The sequence below is a fragment of the Nelumbo lutea genome, chromosome 3 (genome assembly GCF_056320005.1).
Source record: "Nelumbo lutea isolate HS-2025 chromosome 3, American lotus-T2T, whole genome shotgun sequence".
NCBI classification, from domain to species: domain Eukaryota; kingdom Viridiplantae; phylum Streptophyta; class Magnoliopsida; order Proteales; family Nelumbonaceae; genus Nelumbo; species Nelumbo lutea.
This window is the reverse complement of record NC_142686.1, coordinates 19,695,317-19,720,513: the sequence shown is the minus strand read 5'-3', so window position 1 is coordinate 19,720,513 and position 25,197 is coordinate 19,695,317. Positions and strand designations below refer to the sequence as shown.

General features: G+C 40.1%; 1 protein-coding gene across 1 annotated transcript in view; it reads left to right on the top strand.

The window, feature by feature from the left end:
• Nucleotides 1–2,685: 2,685 nt before the first annotated feature.
• Nucleotides 2,686–25,197, top strand: part of LOC148863397 (O-fucosyltransferase family protein) — a 38,260-nt gene continuing 15,748 nt past the window's right edge. The window contains exons 1-2 of the mRNA XM_088980555.1: nucleotides 2,686–3,127; nucleotides 3,570–3,654. Coding sequence (XP_088836681.1) covers nucleotides 2,930–3,127; nucleotides 3,570–3,654 — 283 coding nt within the window. The 5' untranslated portion in view covers nucleotides 2,686–2,929. The remainder of the gene's footprint in view (nucleotides 3,128–3,569; nucleotides 3,655–25,197) is intronic.

The following is a 25,197-nucleotide window of genomic DNA, read 5'->3' as shown; positions in this document are numbered from 1 at the left end:
GAAACCGGTGGTCAGAGCGGTTCTAATTCTAAATCGGTTTTTAAAACATTGAAGAAAAGAAAAGATCTATATTGTTGCATCAATTATGCTCTTAATCTTGATAAATTGACTAGCATTTTATTAAGACTTGGTTAGCTCATTTTGGAAGGAGTACGAATACAAACATGTACCATGCAAATACATATAAAATACAAGGTTTTGCACTCCATACGTACTCCTTTCAAACCGATCCTTAGCATTAGGGGTGCAAAATGGATAAGATAATGATTCTATCTGACTCAAGATCTGATCCTATTTGGTAGAATTCGGATCACCCCTATCCCATCCAAAAAGATCATATCCAATGTGTTATATATTTATAAATATAAATAGATACAAATATATAATACATATATATATATATATATGTTATTTATTTATTTATAAATATATTATTTATATTGTATTTTTATAAAATTATTATATTATTTATTTTTTATAAAAACTTGTATATATATGATGAAAATAATTAAAAAAATATTAATATTTGTTGTTTTTTCTTTATTTAAATTAGTATATTTTATTTTTTCTTTTAATAATTTATTAATTTTTAAAGAAAATAAACCAGATCAAATCAAATCTAAAGATCCGATAGAATTTAAATTCAGATTGAATACTATCGGATCTGATCAAATTAGACATAAACAGTATCTAATCGAAATCGAATATACCGCTGATTGGAATCCCATCCCATCCGTTTGCATCTCTACCTAACATTTTTATGATTCCGCTTCATGGGTTTATAAGTATGTTCTGGTATCATATTCGAACACCCACTAAAAAAAGTAAGTACATTTGATTGGCCTTCAGAAAACGTGTGGGTCCATAAAATCCTTCTTGATTCTACTGAAATTTCTTAGATTCAGCGGTTCTTTTTTTGTTTTCATTTTTGTTCCCCTTTTTAACATGAAAGAGCAATTAAAGTGGGATCCACCTTTTTAATAAGCATCAGCCCATGAAATTGTGACAGGAAACCAGGAGAACTTGCAAAACCGTATAATTGATTAATTTCTCCCCTATGCTACGGTTACAAGGCGTTAAAGGGGCCCACAGTGGTAAAAATAATTCAAATCAAATTGACAAATTTAGACTTTTTTTAATTAAAATTTGAAACCAAAGGGCTTTAAGCAAAACTCACATTTAGGGGTGTAAATAGATCGGAATCCGATCCTAGGTCCGGTCCTATTTTGTTGAATTCGGATATTTTTATTTTAGAATTTTGGATCAGTTTGGATCTAAAAAACAGATTTGGTTAAAATGAATCAGATTTGTATCCAATTTGAAAGGATCCGATCTGATAATATTTATATTGCATTTTTATAATTTTTTTTATAAAAAATATGTGTATATGATAAAATAATTGAAAAATATTTATATTTTTTTGTTTTTGTATTATTTTTTTAAATTAATTTGGATTGGATCATATTTGGGTATCCGACATCCTTAGTGGATTCGAATCCGGATCAATATTTGTGACTCTTCCATAAATAAAACCATATTCACATGGCCTGCATTGACAGCCTCTTTGCACATTAAGATGCAATTACAAAGCTATTATTCCTAGAACTCTTCTGAGGGTAATTTTTTTATTTTTCAACTACCTACTTTGATATTTATCCTTTTTGAGTTATGAGTTACCGTTTCTACTGAAATGCTGTCTGTTAAAAAGGGGTTTTGGTGGTTAGAAATTTACAGAAGCGCATTTAATAGGCATTTGGCAGGGTAATGCGAAAGACTGTGTATCCAGTCTAGTACACTTATCTGCCAGCCTCAAGGCCCTCAACCACCAATGTGTGTTTTGAACTGTTTTTATCTGCTTCATCCAGACTTCTCAAAAGTTTCCCAGAGCAATTTCCACTCTCCAGTTCAGGCTGTTCAGCCTTTGTTACTTCTCCTCTTTCTATCAATCTGGCAAATTTGAGGTCCAAAACACCATAAATACATAGCAATAAAGAACAAAAGAAAGATTTAGAATCTCAGCTGTTCATTATGAGAGAAGGACCAGAAGCTAGTGGATTGAACACTTGGGCCCATTCTATGACACTGTACATGTGAACGGTTCAGAGAGCCTGGTCCACCTTGAGATGAATGGCTTGAACTAATCCTCAATATTTTTATCTCTACATAAACCATTCTAGAGATGTACCTTCTGTCATTGGAAAGTAGAAAAGTCTTTTTCCTTATGTTTCTCTCAATAATAGCATTGAATCCACATTTTTTTCTATTAAAGCCATTTGCTTTACATCCAGTCCCAACTCCTACGAATTAACATTTCAAGCTTATAACAAACAGACCTCTCTCTCTTCTTCACTCTTTCATGAAAATGGAAGCCACCATGAGATAAAGTCGCAGCATATATGGTAGTTGCTATTTGCTAAAGCCTACTGTTCCTTTCCCTTTCAAAAATCCAACTATAGTGACCCTTCCTTTCGGAAAGTGAGATCGATTTGCTAGACGGGTCGTGCAGCGAAGAAAACAATCTTGGCCAGTTAACAGCTTAGGTGGACTGCTGCTACACTCCCATGTGGCTAGTCTCTGGCTGAAAACAAGAGATAGTCCAGGAAACAAGTTCCCGTTCAGAAAACCTTTTTCTATCAAAGGAAATGTCTACTCGTATTTAAGAATGTGCAAGATGTCTGGCTGTCTGCTGCAGTGCTGCTGCCTTTCCAACTCGACTTCCGCAGAGTGAGGCCTTTGCAAGACATGTTCTCACACGTGTCGTCTTCTCTTTGACTTTTCTTTACTCCGTCCCCAGTCGGCCAGTCCTCATCTTTCATGTTTTGAAGCTCTACTCTAGATTGCTGGGTAGAGATGGCGAAATTTTCTCGCATTACAGTGAATCTTCTGCTGTTTCTCTTTGCGCTTTGATGTCATTAGATGTCGGGTCGCCATGAAAGGCGAAAAGAAGATGGTTTTGAAGTCTAGGATGAAATGGGTTGGTCTGGTTGGGCTTGTTCTCTCTGCCTTCTCTCTATTTACTCATTTTCTACTCGCTAGATACACCGGGAGGAGCATTTCTGTTTACGAGCCTTCCATTACTATCTTCCAGTGGAGACCCATATTCGATAACGCGGATCTTGCTAGAAGTGTAATGTGCAGAAAGACCCACCAAGATTTCGTCTTTTCTGTTTTTGCTTGTCATTTTCTAGTTATTCAGTTTGATCGTTTGTGATGGGGTTGTGAGGCTTTCAGTGCGTACTTACTTGTGACTGCTTCTAGATGTTGTTTCTTTTTTCTTTTTGTTTTTATTGTTATTCTACAGTCAACGAAGAAAATTTATATATCCTCGTATGCTCATCTGAACAAGCTTGATTTATATTTATTCTGTATATTCCATTGTTTTCTGTTGGTGGGTTTTCTGAATCAGTTACATTTGGGTGGTCATTGAATGTAACCACCACCTTTTATATCGTCTTCCACTTCCAATTGACCTGTTTTTTCCTGTGAGATCTTTGCTAGTCTTCCTTTTGTCCTTTTTATTTTTACCTATTCTTCTGGGTTTTCACTATTTCCCTCTTTCTCTTATGCAGGGCCCAATGTATAGAAGGTTATGGGGTCCTGTAAGGCATCTTGAGTCTCTACTTCCACATGCAAATCCAAGAAGAAACTATGAAGGTTATTCTCTCTAGTACTTCAGTTCTATTATTGCAAAGTCTTCTTCTGGTGTTTAGGAAAACGACGACATATTATTTATGGTGCATTTGTGTTGGGGTTGAAAGATTGAAGTTTGGACATTTGAGGTTTTGAAGCTTTATAGATATTATTAGCTTTATGGTATCAATTAGGTGAACTTTTAGCTGCGCAGACACTTCTCACTCTTTGTTTATAATATAATAGATATCAAAGTGCAAAATTCTGTAGTTCAGCTACAATGGAACAAAATATGCTTGGAGAATCATGAAAAAGCATCTTGTACGCAGTACGCTATAATAGAATAAAATTGTCTTTTATTCCTATTTCTCTATCATTATAAATGGAATCACAAAGTACCTCTTCCTATCTAAGAGAGGATTAGGATTAGAAGCAAGATCATCCTCTATAACATCAATTGGGTCTCTTCAGTGAATTATTGAGTATTGTGTAAGGCATTGGTTGGGGTCAATTACAAAGTGTAAGGTGAGAAGGGAGATAATTTCTATGTTTCATCTTCAATTTGCAGTTGACACCATCATAATTTGTGAGGATGAGGGAAATTATGTTAACAATTTGAAGGAAATAGTTGAATGTTTTGAATATTTCTCAGGTTTCAAAATCAATATGAATTAAAGCTGTATTGCTGCAATTGTGGATTTAGAGGAAATGATTGGCAGGGTTATTTGTTGAGATGAGAAAAATTGAATTTCTCCGCAAAATATGTGGGCTTCCATTGGAAGGTAATCCATCAAAATCTATCACCTTTGATGGCACCTAACCGCATAAAAGCTCTGTCTACACAATTTCAAACTTTCTGCAGAATACGTCCAAGGCTTAGACAATATGGATGAACTCTGTTGGAGGGATTTGCTGTAAATCAGTAGGTCCAGGAATACAAGGAAAGCTTGCTAATAAGATGGTTTTTGATTTTCAACAATGGTCATTGGCTGTTGAATGAAGGAAGGAGGCGGCGTACGAGTGGAAGAACGCTGCCAATACCTTTTTCAATTGGTAAGTACCATGATGAAGCATATTGTGATATTGTAGATATGGATGCTTGCCATATTTTATTAGGGAGGCCTTGGCAATTTGATACAGATGCAAGGCACATGGGTAGGAAGAATACCTACCAACTTGAAAAAGAAGGTACACGCTATACTTTGTTACCCATTGCAGAAAAAAATGTTACAAATACTCCAAAGGCACATGAGAAAAATTTCCTTACCATCACCCATCATCATGTTGAATTTGTTAAAGAATGTAAGGATACTCATGAGATACATTTGTTAGTAGTAAAAGGAGAAGATGTTAATGATGAAAATACAATTCCAGTTGAAATACAGGGACTACTGGATGACTTTAATGATATAGTTCTAGAGGAGTTACCAAATAAACTCCCTCCCATGAGAGATATACAACACCATATTGATTTTGTTCCAGGTGCTAGTCTATCTAACCTCCCACATTACAGGATGAGTCCCAAGGAGAATGAAATTTTACGTAAAAAGGTAGAAGAATTATTGAAAAAGGGACACATTCAAATCAGCATGAGTCATTGTGCAGTACCTGCCTTATTAACACCTAAGAAGGATGACAGTTGGAGAATGTGTGTCGACAGCAGGGCCATTAACAAGATCACCATTGGGTACAAATTTCCCATTCCTCGGCTGGACGACATGTTGGATCAACTAAGCGGAGCTGTAGTTTTCTCAAAAATAGATCTCAGGAGTGGATATCATCAAATCAGGATCCGTCCCGGAGATGAATGGAAGACAACCTTCAAGACTAGAGATGGCTTGTTCGAGTGGTTGGTCATGCCCTTTGGACTAACCAACGCACCCAGCACTTTCATGAGGCTGATGAACCAGGTATTGTGCCCCTTCATTGGTAAATTTGTGGTAGTCTATTTTGATGATATTTTGATATACAGCAAATCTATCACTGAGCATGTTGGACATATTAGGGAGGTCCTGAAAACATTGAGGGAAAATAAATTATATGCTAATTTGAAGAAATGCATCTTTATGAATGGTAATTTATTATTCCTGGGATTTATTATAAGCAATGATGGTGTGAAAGTAGATGAGGAAAATGTGAAAGCCATTAGGGAGTGGCCGACCCCATCCACTGTCACAGATGTCAGGCGATTTCATAGGTTGTCAACCTTCTATAGGCGTTTTATTAAGAATTTTAGTAGTATCATGGCTCCCATTACTGAATGCTTGAAAAAGGGGAAATTCCAATGGGGGGAAGAACAAGAGCAAAGTTTTGCTCTCATTAAATGAAATGTTATGTACTGCTCCTGTTCTTGCCTTACCAGACTTCAATAAATTATTTGAAGTTGAATGTGACGCCAGTGGAGTTGGCATAGGGGCTGTATTGTCCTAAGAGGAAAGGCCCATTGCTTTCTTTAGTGAAAATTATGTGAAGCCAGGAGAAAGTGGTCTACCTATGACAAGGAATTTTATGCTGTGATAAGAGCCTTGAAAACATGGGAACACTATTTAATTGCAAAAGAATTTGTTCTCTATACTGACCACCAGGCCCTAAAATATCTTAGTGGGCAAAAGCAATTAAGGCGTGATTTACATGCCAGATGGTCTGCTTTCCTAGACAAGTTCCCATATAAAATTGTGTATAAGACAGGACAACAAAATAAAGTGGCTGATGCACTTAGTAGACGTGTAGCCCTCATCAAGACCCTCAGCGTTGAGATTGTGGGTTTTGAGTGCCTAAGAGACTTATATGCCCAAGATGAAGACTTCCAACAGGTATGGGAGAAATGTGTGAATAAGCAGTCAGCAGAAGACTTCTTTATTTACGACGGGTTCCTTATGAAAGGGGAACAGTTGTGTATCCCTTGCACATCCCTCCGCGAAAAGATCATCAGGGATTTGCATGGGGGTGGATTAGCAGGACACTTGGGAAGGGACAAAACAATAGAAGCTGTTAAGGGGCGATATTACTGGCCGAAATTGAGAAGGGACGTCTCTACCATCGTAAGCGGGTGCTATGTTTGTCAGACAGCTAAGGGACAAACCCAGAACACAGGTCTCTACATGCCCCTACCCGTTCCTACTGCTATATGGGAAGACTTGTCCATGGATTTTGTTCTCGGCTTGCCAAAGACCCAGTGGAACATGGACTCCGTCTTCGTGGTGGTTGATAGGTTATTAAAAATGGCTCACTTCCTCCCATGCAAGAAAACTGCAGATGCATTCGCAACAGCCAAATTATTTTTCAGGGAGATTGTTCGCTTACATGGGGTACCCAAAACCATCACTTCAGATCGTGACACACGGTCCCTTAGTCACTTTTGGATGACCCTGTGGAGGTTGTTTGATTCATCACTTAATTTCAGCAGTACAGCCCATCCGCAAACAGATGGACAAATAGAAGTGGTAAATCGAACCTTAGGGAATTTAATTCGCAGCGTATGCCGGGAACGACCGAAATAGTGGGATTTCGCCATAGCCCAGTCCGAGTTCGCCTATAACAATGCAGTGCATAGTTCTACAGGCAGATCCCCATTCTCCATCGTGTACATGAAGGTCCCTAACTATGCACTGGATTTAGTGAAACTACCAAAGGTACCCAGCGCCAGTATCTCAGCAGAACAGATGGCAGAACAAATCCGGTCTGTCCAAGACGCCGTGAAGCAGAAGCTAGAACATTCCAATGCCAAGTACAAGATGGCCGCAGACAAACACCGTCGACCTCAAGTGTTTGATGTAGGTGATGAGGTTATGGTCTTCTTAAGGAAGGAAAGAATTCCCGTAGGTACCTACAACAAGTTGAAGCCTCGGAAGTATGGTCCATACAAGATCGTGAAGAAGATTAATGATAATGCCTATATAGTGGACCTACCAGATCATATGGGCATATCCAAGACCTTCAACGTTGCTGACCTTCATCGGTACCTACCAGAGATAACACTTGTCTATCCTCGTCACGACTCGGGGTCAAGTTCTCTCCAAGTGGGGGAGAATGATGGAGGCCCATCCCAAGGCCCATCTCACTCCTAGGGGCGGCAGCTCCTAGGATAAGGCCAAGAGTCCAAGATAATTCAAGAATTCAAGAATTATCAAAATTCAAGAATTCAAGATCCATCAAGAATCCAAAGAATTCAAGACTCACCAAGAATTCAAGAATTCAAAGAATCCAAGACTCATCAAGAATCCAAAGAATCCAAGACTCATCAAGAATTCAAGAATTCAAGAATTCTAGATAATCCAAGATTCATGCATGGATAAGATCAAGGGAGATCGGACGGGGGAGACCAAGTCAAGAAGAGTTCGATCCTATCTACAAGTTTGAGATGTTTAGATCAAATCTAATTTCTTTTCCTAGTTCTTTTATAATTTCTCAATGTATTATAAATACTGCTATTTCCTAGAATTATTAATCAATTCCATACTTCAGATTTTTAGAATTTCTTCAAATTCTCCTCTTCCTATTTTTGCTACCTTTTTCTCTCTCCTAGAGAAATCGATGTTTTCGCTAGGTGCTAGCGAACGCCAGGTGCTTGCATAACCAGCTCCGGTTTTCATTGCTTCCACGCTGCGTCATTACATGTGAAAGTACTCTTTGAACCAATAAAAAGTAAGTAAACTTTAACATGATTTGTTGAGATTTGGATTTAATGTGCAGCCAATATTAGTGAATGCATCGTAGTTGAACTCTAATAATATATAATAAATAAATATATATATATATATATATATATATATATATATATATATATAATGTGTATTAGTTTATTAAATTATTACAAAATACCAATTTACTATTTAGGCCCCTTCATGCCTAAGTCCCTTTGATGGTTCCCAACTTCCCACCATTCCCAACCAATTGGTTCCCTATCCCTAATCCCTTCGACCCTTCCCTTCCCAGTGGCTGACAGTGCCTCATCCCATCAGATTCTCTCTTTCTCTCTCTCTCTCTCTCTCTCTCTCCCCCTCTAGTCTCCACTCTTTATAGCTTAGGCCTGGACATTTTTGTTAATAAAGAGGCAAAGCCCGACTTGCAAACAGGTCTACTTCCAAGGGAATAGCTAATGATCAATGGCTTGGGACAAAACCTTAATGGTGGACCACCTCCCTTATTGGAAAAAAAAATCTTCCTAAACTTCTTTCTTTGTATCAAGCCAGAAACAACTTGCCCTTTTCCTAATAAAGTTTTTATAACAATAACTGAACAGAAATTATTTCAGTTGTCTTGTTGGCTTCATCATGTTTTTGGGGGTTGGTCCATTAGAGTTAGTGAAAGGGTGAGATTCTTTTGTAGTTCACTTTGATTCCCCTTTTATTGGAGTTTCTAGTAATGCTAGGGTTGATTTTGATGGTTTTTTTGGTTTGTTGAATCTTTGGGTATGCATTCCTTCTAAATCATCCATCCAACTCACCAAATCTTTCAAGTACAAGGGGAAGGTAAAACTAGTTAAAATTCTTAATTTAAGTAATTGTTTGAAATTGCGAAATATTTTGATGAGGGAATTCAGATGGAAAAGGAAGGGGCGGGGGGGGGGGTTAGAGAACTAAATAGGAGGTATATTTAGGCACAAGAGTTGATGGCAGATATGTGGAGAAGATTTTAGGATGGTTGTGGGATTAACGTATATTTCGCTTTCCATCTAAAACTAAGGGAGAAGGAGTTATAGGACTCCGTTTGGAGAAAAATTTACAGGAAAACATTTTAATTTCTTTGTGGTAGTAGTGTACTGCTGAAGGTAGCCTGAAATAAGGTGACATAAGGATTTAAGAAGGTTGGTTGATTGCATATATCTAGATGAGTAGGGGTGCAAATTGGGATGGGTTAGCTCAAGCCCAACCCAAAAGTTTAGTTTTAAGTTAAACATGAACTTGACTTGACCTTGGGTAGGGTTGAGGCCTTGGGCAAGTTGATCCAATCTGACATAGTCAAGTTGATCCAATCATCATCATCATCAATGCCTTATCCCAACTATATGGAGTCAGCTACATGAATCATGTTTTGCCAATCCAATCTATTTAAAAGAACATGGAGGTGCATGTGAGTACGAACAAGAGTGTGTATGGGAGGCTGAGTTTGGTGGGACAATTCATTATTTCAGACCCAAATGAGGAAAATGTGAAGAAATGGGCAGTTTCTGAGTGGAAACCAAATGGTTTTTTCCAAGTGAGGAAACTGAGTGCTGGATTTTTTTTGGTTCATTTTCGAAAATGAGGAGGCAAAGAATATTTTGCTTCGAGAACATAAAAGTTCTGGTCTCCTGATCTGAGGATTAGAAGATGGAATTCGTTGGATGGTGCTATCAGAGATGTTGGACTAACAAGCTTGGTGTGGATTAATGTTTTTGGCATTCCTCTCCATGCATGGTCTTTCCAAACTTTTGAAGTTGTGGGTAAAGCATGTGGCGGGTTCAGATTTTCCGATCCAAGAACAAGCTCCTGGAGGAATCTAGTTTTCATGCATATCCTGGTTGAAATGGATGAAATCCATCTAGTGCCTTCCTCATTGCCTTTGAGATTAGCGGGAGAGACATATGATTTGAGACTTGTGATTGAGGGCTTGTATCTGAAGATATGGGTGGAGAATATGGTTTTGTGGGGGAAGAATAATAGCAAAGTCCTGCAGACTGATATTACAAAGTGGAAGTCCAGCAATCTATTTGACTTGGAGAATTCAGAGGTTGTGGGCGAGGGTAGTTCTGGAATTTTGGGTATTAGTCCCCCTAAGGATATTTTTAAGAGTTGAGGGGTCCCAATCTAAGGATGTTTCGAATTCTAATGTTGGTTTGTTGGCTTTGGAAAGCTTTGGGGATAAAGTTCAAATGGGGTTGATAGGACATGTAGAGGGTCAAAAGGTTAATGATGTGGGGCCAGGGAGAGAGAAGGAAAAAACCATGAATAAGGGAGTGGAAGAGTCATCTAGGGTCAAGAATTTGGATGGTGAACCGGGAGGGGATTGACACAGGAGGTCTAGTTTTAATAAGAGGGGAGATCGGAATAGGCTATCCAAATTACTGGCTGTTAAGAGACAAGGAATGTCTTTTAGAAAAAGGAGTCTTGAAAATTAATAAAAAGGTTGAGAACAGATTTTGAGAGACGAAAGAGAAGATAAAAATCAATCTGTAGAGGACGAAGGGGAGAAGTTCACTGATAGTAGACTAGCAGTATCGATTGTTGATAAAACTCAGATTAGATGTTCGTATATGTTCAAATCAGAAGAAAGAGAAGGAAAAGAAAGAGAGAAGGAGAAGAAGAAAGGGAAGGAAAAGAAGGAGAAAAGGTCACAACCGAACTAGAGAGAAAAAAATCAAATCCCTCTAGTCGGTCCTTCTTTTATTTATACTCTTCTAAGATATACCAGGATTACCATTGTGCCCTCACTTAAGTGAGAACCACATCAGCTGAGCAATGCATATATAACTAAACATAGAAAAACTGTACTACCCTTGTACAGCCGACTCTAACACTTCCCCTCAAGCTGGTGAGTATATGTCATATAGTCCCAGCTTGTTACATATGTAGTCCACTCTTCTCCGATTCAAACCTTTGGTAAACAGATCTGCCCATGGATTTCCTGTGTTCACATATGCTGTACTTATCACTCCACTAAGCACCTTCTCACGTACAAAGTGGCAATCCACTTCTATGTGCTTTGTCCTTTCATGAAACATTGGATTAGAGGAGATATGAACTGCAACTTGATTATCACAGCATAGCTTCATAGGAGTGTCAATCAAGTATCCCATCTCCTCTAGTAGATGCTTCAACCACACCAGTTCGCATGTCGTGTGAGCCATAGCCCTATATTCAGCCTCTGCACTGCTTCTTGCTACCACTGTCTACTTCTTACTCTTCCATGTCACTAAGTTCCCACTAAGAAAAGTGCAATACCCTGTAGTGGACCTTTTGTTAGATATGGACCCGGCCCAATCGACATCCGTGTATCTCTCTATCTCAAGACTTTCTCCACTCTACAACAAACCACGACCTGGAGCACCCTTCAAATACTTCACAATCCTTAGGATTGCCTCCCAGTGTGGGATTCTAGGATTCTGCATAAATTGACTCACTACGCTGACCGCAAATGAGATATCAGGTCGAGTGATGGTTAGGTAATTAAGCTTACCCACCAGCCTTCTGTACCTTCCCGGATCCTCAAACTCCTCACCTGTATCACTACCCACACTTAAGTATGGGCAATTTAATCTTTGTAAAGGTTATTAGTGTTAGACAGTTTTGTATGCCCTTAGCTTCAATCAAAATTGATGTACTTTATGAGTTTATTGTAAATGAATAAAAGTGCATATTTGATTCATGTTCCCTTGGTATGTTTCTGTGTAATACCCTTAAACTGGACACTTATTGAGACTCGTCTTAGTTTAGAATGTTCACAGCCAGTGGGTCGGTCTGGGGAGACCTATCCTGACAAGGCTGACATTGTAGTGTCACCAAGTCGGTTGGGGTGGCTTGTCTCAGCTACCGGGGTGAGACCCTAGGCACATACAACGTGGGATTAATTGAATCTTTGAACTGGACCAGATTTTCCAGTATTGCCCTGGACCTTGGAGATTGATGGGCAAAACTGGAAAGTTACACCCGACCCCTAGACTCGATTATGATACTGCACTAGGTGTCGGATCGGGCTGTCTTTGATGTACCAATCAGTGAGATCCTTAGCGGGGGTCAAAACCTAGGTATGTTGGGACAATCCGAGAATTCATCTGAGTGGGTGATCATAGTGATAGGATCAGCCCCTTTGTCGGACAAAGGTAATGATCGGGGATGCACTCTCACTGTTGGAAACCAAGACTGCCGGCAGCCGATTTCAACCGTTGAGATTTGTTTTGCAAAGTATATTTTATATGAGATATAAAAGTATATATATTATGGTTTCTAAAATGCTTGCAAAAGGGTTTTAATTCCCGGGATCCATATAAGTGGAGAGTGCAACGCTGTTCCTTGCAGCCGAGGGAGAGATCCTCTCTTGTCGGGCAGTGTATGATCATTAAGGGCTGAGAGGTTAAGTGTAAGACCATTGAGGATAATACCTGATGGGCTAATCTTGCATCTGCCCATAGTCCTTGGGTGTTACAAGGTGGCTTGGCCCAGGGACCACTTAGGGTAAGTGTTGGACCCATAGAGCCCATTCGATGGGTTTCAGGGGGTGCACTGTCTTTAACAGTGTATTCGACCAGGCCTTGTAACAAAGGTTGGGCCGAACCCATGTGGCTGATGTGTGGATCAATGCTTGGGTCCCACGCCATACAAGGAAGGAGGGGGCGGCAGCCTTTAGGAGATATACATCAGATCCTCTTTAGTGCTGAAATCAAGAAGAGAGAATTTTGCACCCTGCGAATACTCTCTTGCCGCCTCCCTGTTCTTGCCGCCCTGTTTGCCAGTTCGATCTCCAGTTGTGGGAGAAGTCAAGATTGGATCTTGACATCAGTTCTTTGAGAAATGATTGAAAGGAATCTGTGCTCGCATACCATTCTACTGATTCTTGCGAAGGACAGAGTTTTTGGGGAAGAACACTGCTGATTCTGCTCCATCCTGCACTGCGCCATCTTCAGTGGGAGCAGTCTTTGGATCCTTCCTTGGGCGTGAACACCTTCGTTGGGAGATATTACTTCTCCGTATCAGGTATAATTCTCTCCTATTCCTTTTGGTTCAGATCTGGTTCAGTTTAAGGTTCAAGAATGATCCTTGAAAATATGGTTTTCTAAATAGGGAATGTGATTCCCAGTTGAAGGGAGAGAAAAATTTTTGAAATTCGCCCCTTATTCCGCAATCTTTGGGCGTCCATGGGATGGATCTCTCATCCATTCAATTAGAATCTAATAAAGATTAAGGGGGTCGACTGTATGGGTAGTCCATCAGTTTTTGACAGACCCCTATTTTCTTTGTTTTTCTTCTCTTCTTCTTCCTTCTCTTCCTGGTTCGAGTTACTGTAGCAGCATTCGGAACATGGTATCAGAGCCATGTTCCTGACCTACTTCAGTTGGTAAAGCACCTCAGCAGTGTTCGTGACTCTTCTTCCTGCGTTTCTGGTCAGTCAATGGAGAGAACTGGTTCGCCCTAGGTCTGAAACCTCACAGCTTGTCTCTCTCTGCTACGCATATTCTTCTTCATCAAGAAAAATGACTTCAGCAGTGAATGGTTGGTTGAGACTCTCAAAGGAAGGTCGGTTATCTCTTCTTCTTGTGTTGTTGGTATTTATGGGTAGAAACCCTTCAAGAAGCTGTTAGTACTGATTAGAACCTAGAGAACTAGGTTCATTGTTGCCCTAGAATGGGCTGTGTGTACAGTAGCTGAATGGAGTAGGGGCTGCTGTAAGTTGTTGAGTGGTGTTAGGGCTGCTGTAAGTGGCCGGGTGGTGTAAGGTGTAATGTTGTGACCTAGCCGAAATTTTGTGGTTGTGTAGTGCCCTCTTAAAAGTGTTAAACTAGTCTGAACTGGGTGTAACAGGTTTGACTATGTTGTGGTGCTTGTGTTGCACAATCCTTATTGAGTGGTTGTAAGAGGGCTTACATGTGATTAGTGAGTGTTAAATTGATTCTTATGTGGTTCGTGGTGTTGTGAAATCAGCAGTAGTGTGAATAAGAACAAGGCATGTGTATCCACTGTTGTGTTTAGGGGTTGCTATAAGTGCTGGAACATCAATTTTTGGATAACAACAGTCAGCTTGTTGTTGAGAATTCAGGTTAGAGGCAACTGTGAAAGGTATCATGGCAGTAATAGGAGATGGGTGTAATGATCAGAAACCTAGTGTGGTGGTTTCCCCTGACTACCTAGGTGTACAGATGACCTCAGTTAAACTGAATGGGGAGAACTATGTTCCATGGGCTAAATCTGTGGAAGTTTTCCTCAAGGCAAAGAGGAAGGTGAAACACATAAAAGATGAGAAACCATCGGCTGACTCCCTAGGGTTTGATGATTGGGAACAAGAAGATGCTCAAATCATGACTTGGCTATGGAACAGTATGGAACCAAAAATTAGTGCCAACTTCATGTTTCTCGATACGACTAAGGATATATGGGAGCATGCTAAGAAGTTGTATTCTGGACAAGATAATACAACAAGAGTATATCAACTTTATCAGGAGTACTTTGATTTGCAACAAGGAAACAAAACACTAGAAGAGTACTATGCCAACATGAAGAATATAAGGAATGAACTCAATGTCTATCATCCCCTCACTCCAGATATTAAAGTTTAGCAACAGCAAAGGGAACAACTAGATGTTACAATATTCTTGGTGACAGACAGAGAATCCCACACAGTCTGATAGATCAACACTTGTGACAGATAGAGGAGGTGGACACAGTACAAGGGGGGAATGACATGCCTCCCGTGGTGGCCGTGGTAGTTCCATGATTGGTCGGTGTGGTCGTGACTCAGGGGGAGGCTGTGGCAAAGGGAAGAATAACTCTGCAAGGAAGTGTACTCATTGTGGTAGGGAAGGGCACACAGTGAATTTCTGTTATGACCTACATGGCCCTCCCTCCAAATGGGCTAATCATGCTGTAACAGGTGAGGTTGACATCAGTGACAGTAGATAGGCAGACCGTACTCCTCTCCTATCTACATCTACTTCTGGGAGGGAGATGGTGAGTGTACCGCGTGATGAGTATGAATGGTTCCTTCAAACTACTTCATAGCATACCACTGCCACACTTGCCCACTCAGGTGATGCTTGCATATCATCTAAAACCTCTCCCTGGATTATTGACTCTGGAGCCTCAGATCATATGACTGGGACTCCAGGTGTGTTCTCTTCTCTTTCTGAAACCTTCACATCACAAACCGTTACACTTGCCAATGGGTCCTCATCTCCCATCTGTGGTGTTGGTAATGTTGACATGGCTTTTGTGCCCTTATCATCTATTTTATATGTACCTAAGTTTCCATTCAATCTTATGTCTGTTAGTAAAATAACCAAAGCTCTTAACTGTTCTGTTACATTCTTTCCTTCAACTTGTGTTTTTCAGGATTTCAAGACGGGGAAGAAGATTGGTGGGGGACATGAAGCTGGTGGATTGTATTATCTTGACGGTGACGGATCTTCAATTGCTTTTCAGACTTCACTTACTCTACAATGGCATTGCCGACTGGGACATCCATCTCTCAAGGCTCTCAAGATATTGGTTCCGTCATTGAGTCATTTGTCAGTTTTGCAATGTGAGTCATGTCAGTTTGGGAAACATCGTCGTGTGTCTTTCAGTCCAAGAGTTGAGAGTCGTATGTTGAGTCCTTTTTCTTTGGTTCATTCAGATGTTTGGGGTCCAATCAAAATAGAGTCTTATAATGGGTACAAGTATTTTGTCTCCTTTATTGATGATTGTTCAAGAATGACATGGATTTACTTAATGAAAGAAAGAAGTGAATTATTTTCCATTTTTCAAAAATACCATGCTGAAATACGCACACAATTTGGTGTTCCAATCAAAGTTCTCCGTTCAGATAATGGGCGTGAATACTTACTTCATTTCAGCAGTATTTAGAACAGCATGGCATTATTCATCAGACCTCATGTGCATTCACCCCTCAACAAAATGAGGTAGCTGAACGAAAGAACCGTAAGCTTCTTGAAACTGCTCGGTCTATTCTTCACCACATGAATGTTCCTAAACGGTTTTGGAGTGACGCTGTACTCAGTGCATGTTTTCTCATTAATCGGATGCTCTCCTTCATTCTTCATGGTCAGTTCCCATTCTCTATCTTGTTTCCCACTTTATCTCCTTTTCCATTAACTCATCGTGTCTTTGGTTGTGTGTGCTTTGTCTACAATCTAAGTCCTGGAATAGACAAGCTAGATGCATGTTCAATTAAATGTGTCTTCCTTGGCTACTCTCAGGCTCAAAAATGGTACAAATATTATAATCTCATTACCCGAAAGTGTTATGTCTGCCTTGATGTCACCTTTTTTGAGTCTATACCCTTCTTCTCAAGTTCTGAAGCTCCTTCGTCTCCACCCATACTTCCTATTCCTCTTCTTGTCAGTGATCTAGTTCCAGATGCTGTTGTTGGAGTAGACTCATCACCTCATCCAGTGCAGACCACCACCGAACGATCACCGATCCGACAAATGTATACACGTCGAACGACACCGGCCCCTCTTCTAGCTTCTACCTCATCTGCGGATCCTCTCATGGCTCCTATTGCTGAAACTTCAGACCATGACCTACCCATTGCCTTATGGAAAGGTAAGTGCAGTTCTACCCTCCATCCCATTTCCAATTTTGTTTCATTATCTTGTCTTTCTACTTCACATCGCCAGTTTGTTTCACTTTTGTCCTCTATTTCCCTACCTAACAATGTTCAAGAAGCTCTTAGTTCACCTGGATGGCGGTGGGCAATGGAGGAGGAACTTTATGCTCTTAACATACTCAAACGTGGGAACTTACTACTCTCCCACCTGGTAAGAGTTGAAAAACAGCCCACTTGATGTATGGAACTGTTTGAGATTAGATGCAAACCAGAAAATGAACAAACAGGAGAAGAAGAAAAGAGAGAGCTGGCGGCAATGAGTGTTAGAGAGTAAGAAGTTTGAACATAACTTCTCTCTAACACTCTAAACATCTTATTAATAAGTTAATCTTTGACAAATTACAGAGAGGCCCTTGAGTGAGCAGGAAAATACAAAAAAACAGAATATTACAGAGTATGGGCCCAGAATAAGGCCCACAACAGAGAGAAACATAACATAACATGAAATGACAGTCTATGGGCCATTCGGCCCATCTTCTCTACAGTGAGCATGCTGTGGGCTGTAAATGGGTGTATACTGTGAAATACTTGTTAGATGGTAGTGTGGAGCGTCTGAAGGCCAGACTTGTTGCTAAAGGTTACTCATAGTTGTATGGAGTGGACTACATAGATTCTCTGGTGGTTAAGATCGGTTCTGTTCGTGTATTAATTTCCCTGGCAGTTATGTATGATTGGCCTCTGTTTTTGCTTGACATAAAAAATGCCTTCCTCCATGGTGATCTGGTGGAGGAGGTATATATGGAGCAACCACCTGGGTTTGTTGCTCAGGGGGAGGATGGTAAGGTGTGCAGACTGAAGAAGGCAATTTATGGGTTGAAGCAATCACCACGTGCTTGGTTCGAAAAGTTCAGCGAAGTAGTGAAGAGTTTTGGAATGAAGCAATGCCAGGTTGATCACTCAGTGTTCAGCTATGACTCAGAAGCTGGGAAGATCTTATTATTAGTGGTCTATGTGGATGATATTGTCATTATTGGCAGTGATAAATTGGGGATTGACAAACTAAAGGTATTTCTGCAAAATCATTTTCAAACAAAAGACCTTGGAACATTAAAGTATTTATTGGGAATAGAAGTTGCTAGTGTTCTTGATCTATTGGAAGAAACAGGACTGTTAGGTGCAAAACCGGCTGAGACCCCTATGGAACCAAATGTTAAGTTGAGTAGTGATACAGGAGAAGTATTTGAAGATCCTGGAAGGTATAGACGACTAGTGGGAAAGTTGAACTATCTGACTATTATGAGACCCGACATCTCCTTTGCAGTCAGTGTGGTGAGGCAATTCATGCAGAACCCTCGTATACCTCACTGGGATGTAGTTCTTAGAATTGTAAGGTATCTGAAAGGAGCTCCAGGCCGTGGGCTATTGTATAAACCAAGAGGAAAACTTGAAGTAGTTGGGTATACAGATGCAGACTGGGCAGGCTCAGTGAATGACAGAAGATCTACTACAGGCTATTGCACATTTCTTTGAGGAAACCTTCTGACATGGAAGAGTAAAAAGCAGACGATTGTGGCCAGAAGCAGTGCTGAAGTCGAGTATAGGGCAATGGCACACACTACATGTGAATTAGTGTGGTTGAGGAATCTCCTAAAAGAAATTGGGTTTCACATGGATAAACCTATGAGATTGTACTGTGACAATCAAGCTGCACTCTATATCTCATCCAACCCTGTCTTTCATGAGAGAACAAAGCACATAGAGGTTGATTGCCACTTTGTGAGGGAGAAGGTTCTTGTTGGAGAGATAAATACAAAACATGTGGGTTCAAATGATTAGTGGGCAGATTTGTTTACAAAAGCTCTAAGCTCAGGGAAAGTGAACTACCATTGTAACAAGCTAGGATTCTATGACATATATTCTCCAGCTTGAGGGGGAGTGTTAAAGTGAGCCGAATAGGGGTAGTTTAGTCATCTTATGTGTGTTAAGTAGTTTGCTTATGTGGCAGTTTTATTAGAGTACTCTGCTCTACACTTAAGTATGGGCAATTTAGTCTTTGTAAAGGTTATTAGAATCTAATAAAGATTAAGGGGGTCGACTGTATGGGTAGTCCATCGGATTTTGACAGACCTTTATTTTCTTTTTTCTTCTTCTCTTCTTCTTCCTCTTCTTCTTCCTTCTCTTCCTGATTCGAGTTACTATAGCAGCATTCGAAACAAGTTTCATAGGTGTTTCAGTTGGTCTAGCACCCAACAACCTTGTTTCTTCTAGCAAATCAAAAACATATTTCCTTTGGCACAGATTATACCATTCTTGGACCTTGCAACCTCTATCCCTAGGAAGTATTTTAATTTGCCAAGATCCTTTGTTTGGAAGTGATCATGCAAGTAAGTCTTCAACCTGTCAATTCCTAGTCTGTCACTGCCTTTGATAACAATGTCATCTACATATACCACCAAGAGAATCTTTTTAGCATTTAATTCATAACTGAATACGAAATGGTCAATCTGACACTGTTTCATTCCAAACTTCTTCACCACTTCATTAAATCTCCCAAACTATGCACGGGGGGATTGTTTAAGTCCATAAATAGTCTTCTTGAGTCTACATACCTTCTCACCCTCCCCCTGAGCAACAAAACCTGGTGGTTGCTCCATGTACACCTCCTCAAGAAGATCACCATGTAAAAAAGCATTATTGATGTCAAGCTGAAACAAGGGCCAATCAAACATAGCAGCAAGAGAAATCAGAACACGAACTGACCCAATTTTAGCAACCGGAGAGGTGTCTGTGTAATCAATACTATACTATTGTGAATAACCTTTGGCAACTAACCGAGCTTTCAACCGTTCAACACTCCCATCAGGTAAGTATTTAACCGTGTACACCCACTTACAGCCGACCGCATGCTTACCAGGAGGAAGAGTGGTGAGGTCTCATGTATGAGTACGAGTCAGGGTCGAGAGTTCTTCCATTTGCTTAGCACCACCCTAGAGAAGTGAGGGCTTCCTGGACATCCTTGGGAATAGAGACAGAGGATAACATAGAAACAAACTGTCAATGGGAAGCTGAAAGGTGAGATACAGAAACATAATTGGAAATGGGATCGAGAGTGCAACTGCGTTTACCTTTCCGCAAAGCAATAGGAAGATCAAGGTCATAACTTGGGGTTGGGGCTGGGGTGGGATCAATTGCCAGATCTGTCGACAGTGACAAAGCTAGGGGAGGAGCCGATGCCTGATGATGTGTATACACTTGCCGGATAGGTGGTCCTCTCTCAAGTAGCTGCGTTGGAGGCAAAGACTGGGCCATGATGGGAACAAGAGGAACGGGATCCTCAACAGAAATTGAAAGAGGGGGTGATGGCAACAGAGGAGAAGAAGTATCCGACCTGGAGAAGAAAGGAACAAACTCAAAAAATGTAATATCAGAACACATTAAAGAACGCCGATGGCGAGGGTTATAACAGATACCCTTTTTGAGTCTTGGAATAGCCAAGAAAGGCACACTTAGTGGATCTAGCATCTAACTTGTCCATTCCAGGCACAAGATTATGAACGAAACACACACATCCAAAAACTCTGGGAGTAAGGGGAAAAGGAGACAACGTGGGAAACAGAACAGAGAAAGGGGACTGACCTTCAAGGATAGATATGGGCATGCAGTTAATAAGAAAGCAAGATGTAAGTACAGCATCACTCCAAAAGGGTTTGGGGACATTCATCTGATGTAAGAGGGACCGAGTAGTTTCCAAAAGGTGATGGTTATTTCTTTTAGCCACCCCATTTTGTTGAGGGGTGTAGGTACATTAGGTTTGATGGATAATGCCATGTTGTTCCAAATATTCTTGAAAGTGTGTGGAAAAATACTCGCGACCATTATCAGAACGAAGAATTTTAATATGTACATCAAATTGATTGCGAATTTCGGCATAAAATTTTTGGAAGATAGAAAGCAATTCACTCTTTTCTTTCATAAGGTAAAGCCATGTCATCCTTGAATAATCATCAACAAAAATTACAAAGTACTTGTAACCATTATAAGACACTACTCTGTTTGGACCCCAGATGCCTGAATGGACTAAAGAAAAAGGACTCAATGTACGACCATCAACTCTAGGACTAAAGGAGAACGATGATGTTTTTCAAACTGACATGACTCACAATTTAAATTAGAAAGACGACGCAACGACGAAACAAGTAATTGAAGCGCTCTAAGAGACGGATGACCAAGTTTGCAGTGCCACTAATGAGGGGAGAGAGATGACTGAAGAGCTGTTGCCGAACCACCTCCATCAAGATAATACAGTCCACCAGCTTCATGCCCTCCACCAATCTTCATCCCTATCTTGAAATCCAGAAACACACAAGAGAAATGGTAAAAGGTTATTGAGCAATTAAGAGACTGGGTCAATTTACTAAAAGACATCAGGTTAGAGGGAAACTTGGGAACATATAAAACTGAGGAGAGGGATAATGAGTTAATGTCAACATTACCAATACCACATATGGCTAATGTAGAGCCATTGGCAAGAGTAATAGATTGGGAAGTGGAGGACGGAGAAATGGATGAAAACACACCTGGAGTTCCGGTCATATAATCGGAAGCTCCAGAATCTATAATCCAACGGGAAGATGTGGATGCCAAACAAGCCGTACCTGTGTGTGTAAGGGTAGTTGTGTTCTGTTGAGATGTACCCTAAATGAACTGCTCTTACTCATCCTGTGAAACATTCATCATCTCCTTTCTGGAAGCATCCATAGATGTAGTGGGGATCTGATTAGTGACTTGAGATTCTTGTCTTGAACTACCACCATTTACAGTTGCATGATTCGCTCAGGTTGAAGGTGGGCCATGGAGATCGTAGCAAAAGTTGATAGTATGTCCCTCTATACCACAATGAGTACACTTTCTCTGAGTATTACAACGTCCCCTACCACGACCTCCCCCTGAGTTTCGTCCTCCAACACGACCACCACCATGATTATACATTCCACCACCACCATGACCATACATGGGTCCACCACCACTACCACGACATGTTGACCTCCTCTACCACCACGACATGTTGACCTCCTCTACCACCACGACCTCCCCCTCTCGTAACTATAAATGTAAACCTATCTGACATAGTGGAAGTCTCTGTGGGTCCAACTGAAATCCTCCAAAGACGAGCAAACACTTCCTCAAGAGAGGGAAGATCAGATCCATCTAATATCTGTGCCCTTACGGGTTCATACTTAGATTTCAGCCCTACTAAAAATCTAGTCACATCCAATTGCTCTCTCTATTGTTGCTGAATTTTTACATTAGGTGTAAGAGGATGATAAACATTCAACTCATTTCATAAATTTCTCATACTGGCATAATAGTCCTCAAGACTCTGATTCCCTTGTTGCAGATTGAAGTACTCTTGGTACAGTTGGTAAACCCTAGTAGTGTTATCTTGTCCAAAATATAGTTTCCTTGCATGATCCCAGACTTCCTTGGCTATATCTAAAAACATGAAGTTCACACTAATTTTGGACTCCATGCTGTTCCATACCCAAGTCATAATTTGAGCATCCTCCTGCTCCTATTCATCATATCCCGGAGAATCAATTGGGGGTTTATCTTCCCTCACATGTTTCACTTTCTTTTTGGCTTTTAGGAAAACTTCAACAGACTTAGCCCAAGGAACATAATTCTCACCATTCAGTTTTATAGAGGCCATCTGCACATTCAGATAATCAGAAGGCACCATCACACTTGATTTGTATTCACTGTTGTCTCCCATAACTGCACAAAAAAAACGGTGGGAAGTTGTCCACTAAATTGTTACTCTACTGCCCTAATAAATCACCACACTCCACACGAATGACTGAACACCACTAGGGTTCCTAGTACCAGGTTTTAGTAGCAACACTCACAACTATTCACCACTGTTTCAGCAACAATATTCACAATTGTTCACCACTTTTAGCAACAGCACTACTGTTGCCATTTATTGTCAGCACTATAAACCCTTACAACATACCTCACGAATAATATTTTCAGTTCTGCAACATATAAAAGATACTTGCTACATACCACAACTTAGTTCGAAGATCATGTACCTGTCGAGTAGAGGGTACCAAGTCTGCATTGTCACCATCACAAAACCAGCCCTCTTCGAATTGCGAGTAGAGGGTTTTCTACCAACCACACAAAACTACAATGACTGCACTCATTGGAGGCATGGAAACCCCCAAAAGGAGAAAACGACCAGTCCTTTTCTTTCTTTCTGGAAAACTCTCTAAATATCAATGAGAATTCTGCAAAAACCTAGAGAGGAATGCGCAAAACAGAGAGAAAAGGAGACAATTGATCTGAACTGATTATCGTGGCTCTAATACCATGATAAAACTCAGATTAGATGTCCGTATATGTTCAGACCAGAAGAAAGAGAAGGAAAAGAGAGAGAGAAGGAGAAGAAGAAAGAGAAGGAAAAGAGAGAGAGAAGGAGAAGAAGAAAGAGAAGGAAAAGAAGGAGAAAAGGTCGCAGCCGAACTAGAGAGAAAAAATCAAATCCCTCTAGTCGGCCCTTCTTTTATTTCTACTCTTCTAAGATATACAAGGATTACCATTGTGCCCTAACTTAAGTGAGAGCCACATCAGCTGAGCAGTACATATATAACTAAACATAAAAGGACTGTACTACCCTTGTACCGACTCTAACAATTGTACCAATGACAAGACCGGTCTATTTACGGGAACGTGGCATTTGTGTTACGATGGATCTATAGTGGTGTGTGGTGATCAAGTTGGTCAAGACAATGCACTCAGATCATCAAAAGTAAGTGTGGAGAAGAAACTGTTGCTACTGATGAGGGACACGCCATTGGAGAAGGATTCGTCTCTGTAGTCAAGCTTTTATCTGTTTCTCCAGATTGCTTCAAGGAGGTTGTGGTTGGTAAGCTAGGTGTTGATCTGGGTCGCAGGAGGAAGATTGAGGAAAGGAATGAAACAAAGGAAGCTGGTTCAGTTCCAAAGAAGATTCGCTCTTCTAGTAAGATGCATATTGTCCATGTTATGAAAGTTTTCTCTAGACTAAAACTCGGCTTGGTGAGAGCAGGTCCTACAAAAAATTTTAAGAAAGTTTGCAAGAGAATGAGTGCAGCCATTGCAGGCGGGGGGTTAGCGGTAGGGCTGCCACTTGGGCCATATTAGCCTGAACCTAACCCGAAAAGGTCGGGTTGAAGTTCGGGTTAGGGTTGAAAAACTTGAGCACAACTTGACTTTAGGTTCTGTTAGGGTTGAGAGGACATGGGCAACCCGATCCAACCTGAACCCAACATGTCTTCATATTTCTATATGTATATAAATTTGTATATATTTATGTATGTATGCATTCATGTTTATGTGTATATATCTATGCATATATGCATATGCAACTACATATCTGTGAAATTATGCATTTATATCATGTATCACAATTTTAAGTTTAAAGGCGAAAACTTTATAGTATAAGATAAGTATACTATGAAATCCGGTTGTAATCCGAATTTGATTAGAATCTGACATAAATCTGATGGGCAAGATCTGATTTGAATTCTACTAAAAATGAACCAATTTGGATCTATCTATATCCGATCCAATCCGCTTGCAGCCTTATAGAGAAGCAAACTGTATGGAAGATTCTCTAGCAGGAGCTGGGGTTGTAAGGCCTCTCTATTATGGAGTGAATTAGGGTTGGGAAATAAATTCTAATTAGTGGTCACAAGAAGAAAATAAATGGACAGATAATGGCTGTTTCTTCTGTACCCTACTAGCCTTTTTCTTGACCTTAGAATTGAGCTTGTTCAATGTCAATATATTTTTGCTGTTGCTTAAGAACATGCTTAAGGGGCCAACCAGGCTACCTCTCTCTGTATATACATACTATTCACTCACCTTTTCTCTGAAACGGAAGGAACAATAGACTCACATTTGTAGCTTGGATGATATGATCCTGATATGTGTAACCCCCCCCCCCCCCCAAAAAAAAAAAAAAAAAAAAAGAAAGAGAGAGGAAGAAGAAGAAGAAGAAGAAAATTTCTTTCTAAGTCGTGAATGGTTAAAGGGCGACTTATCTTGTTCTAAAATCCCCTTCAATTATTCATAACCATGATTCAAAATTTTGATATCAATGGACATCTTGCCATGGAAAGGCAGAAGTTTCAGGATATTTCATTATTTTTTCTAAGATATTTGGAAAATCTAAAGAAATCAAGAAATATTTCTAAAGCATGAAATTTATTAACGGAACTTCATGGAATTGTTAGGAAAAATATAATCGTTTTTCTTTTTCTTTTCAATTATAGTGACTTAGTA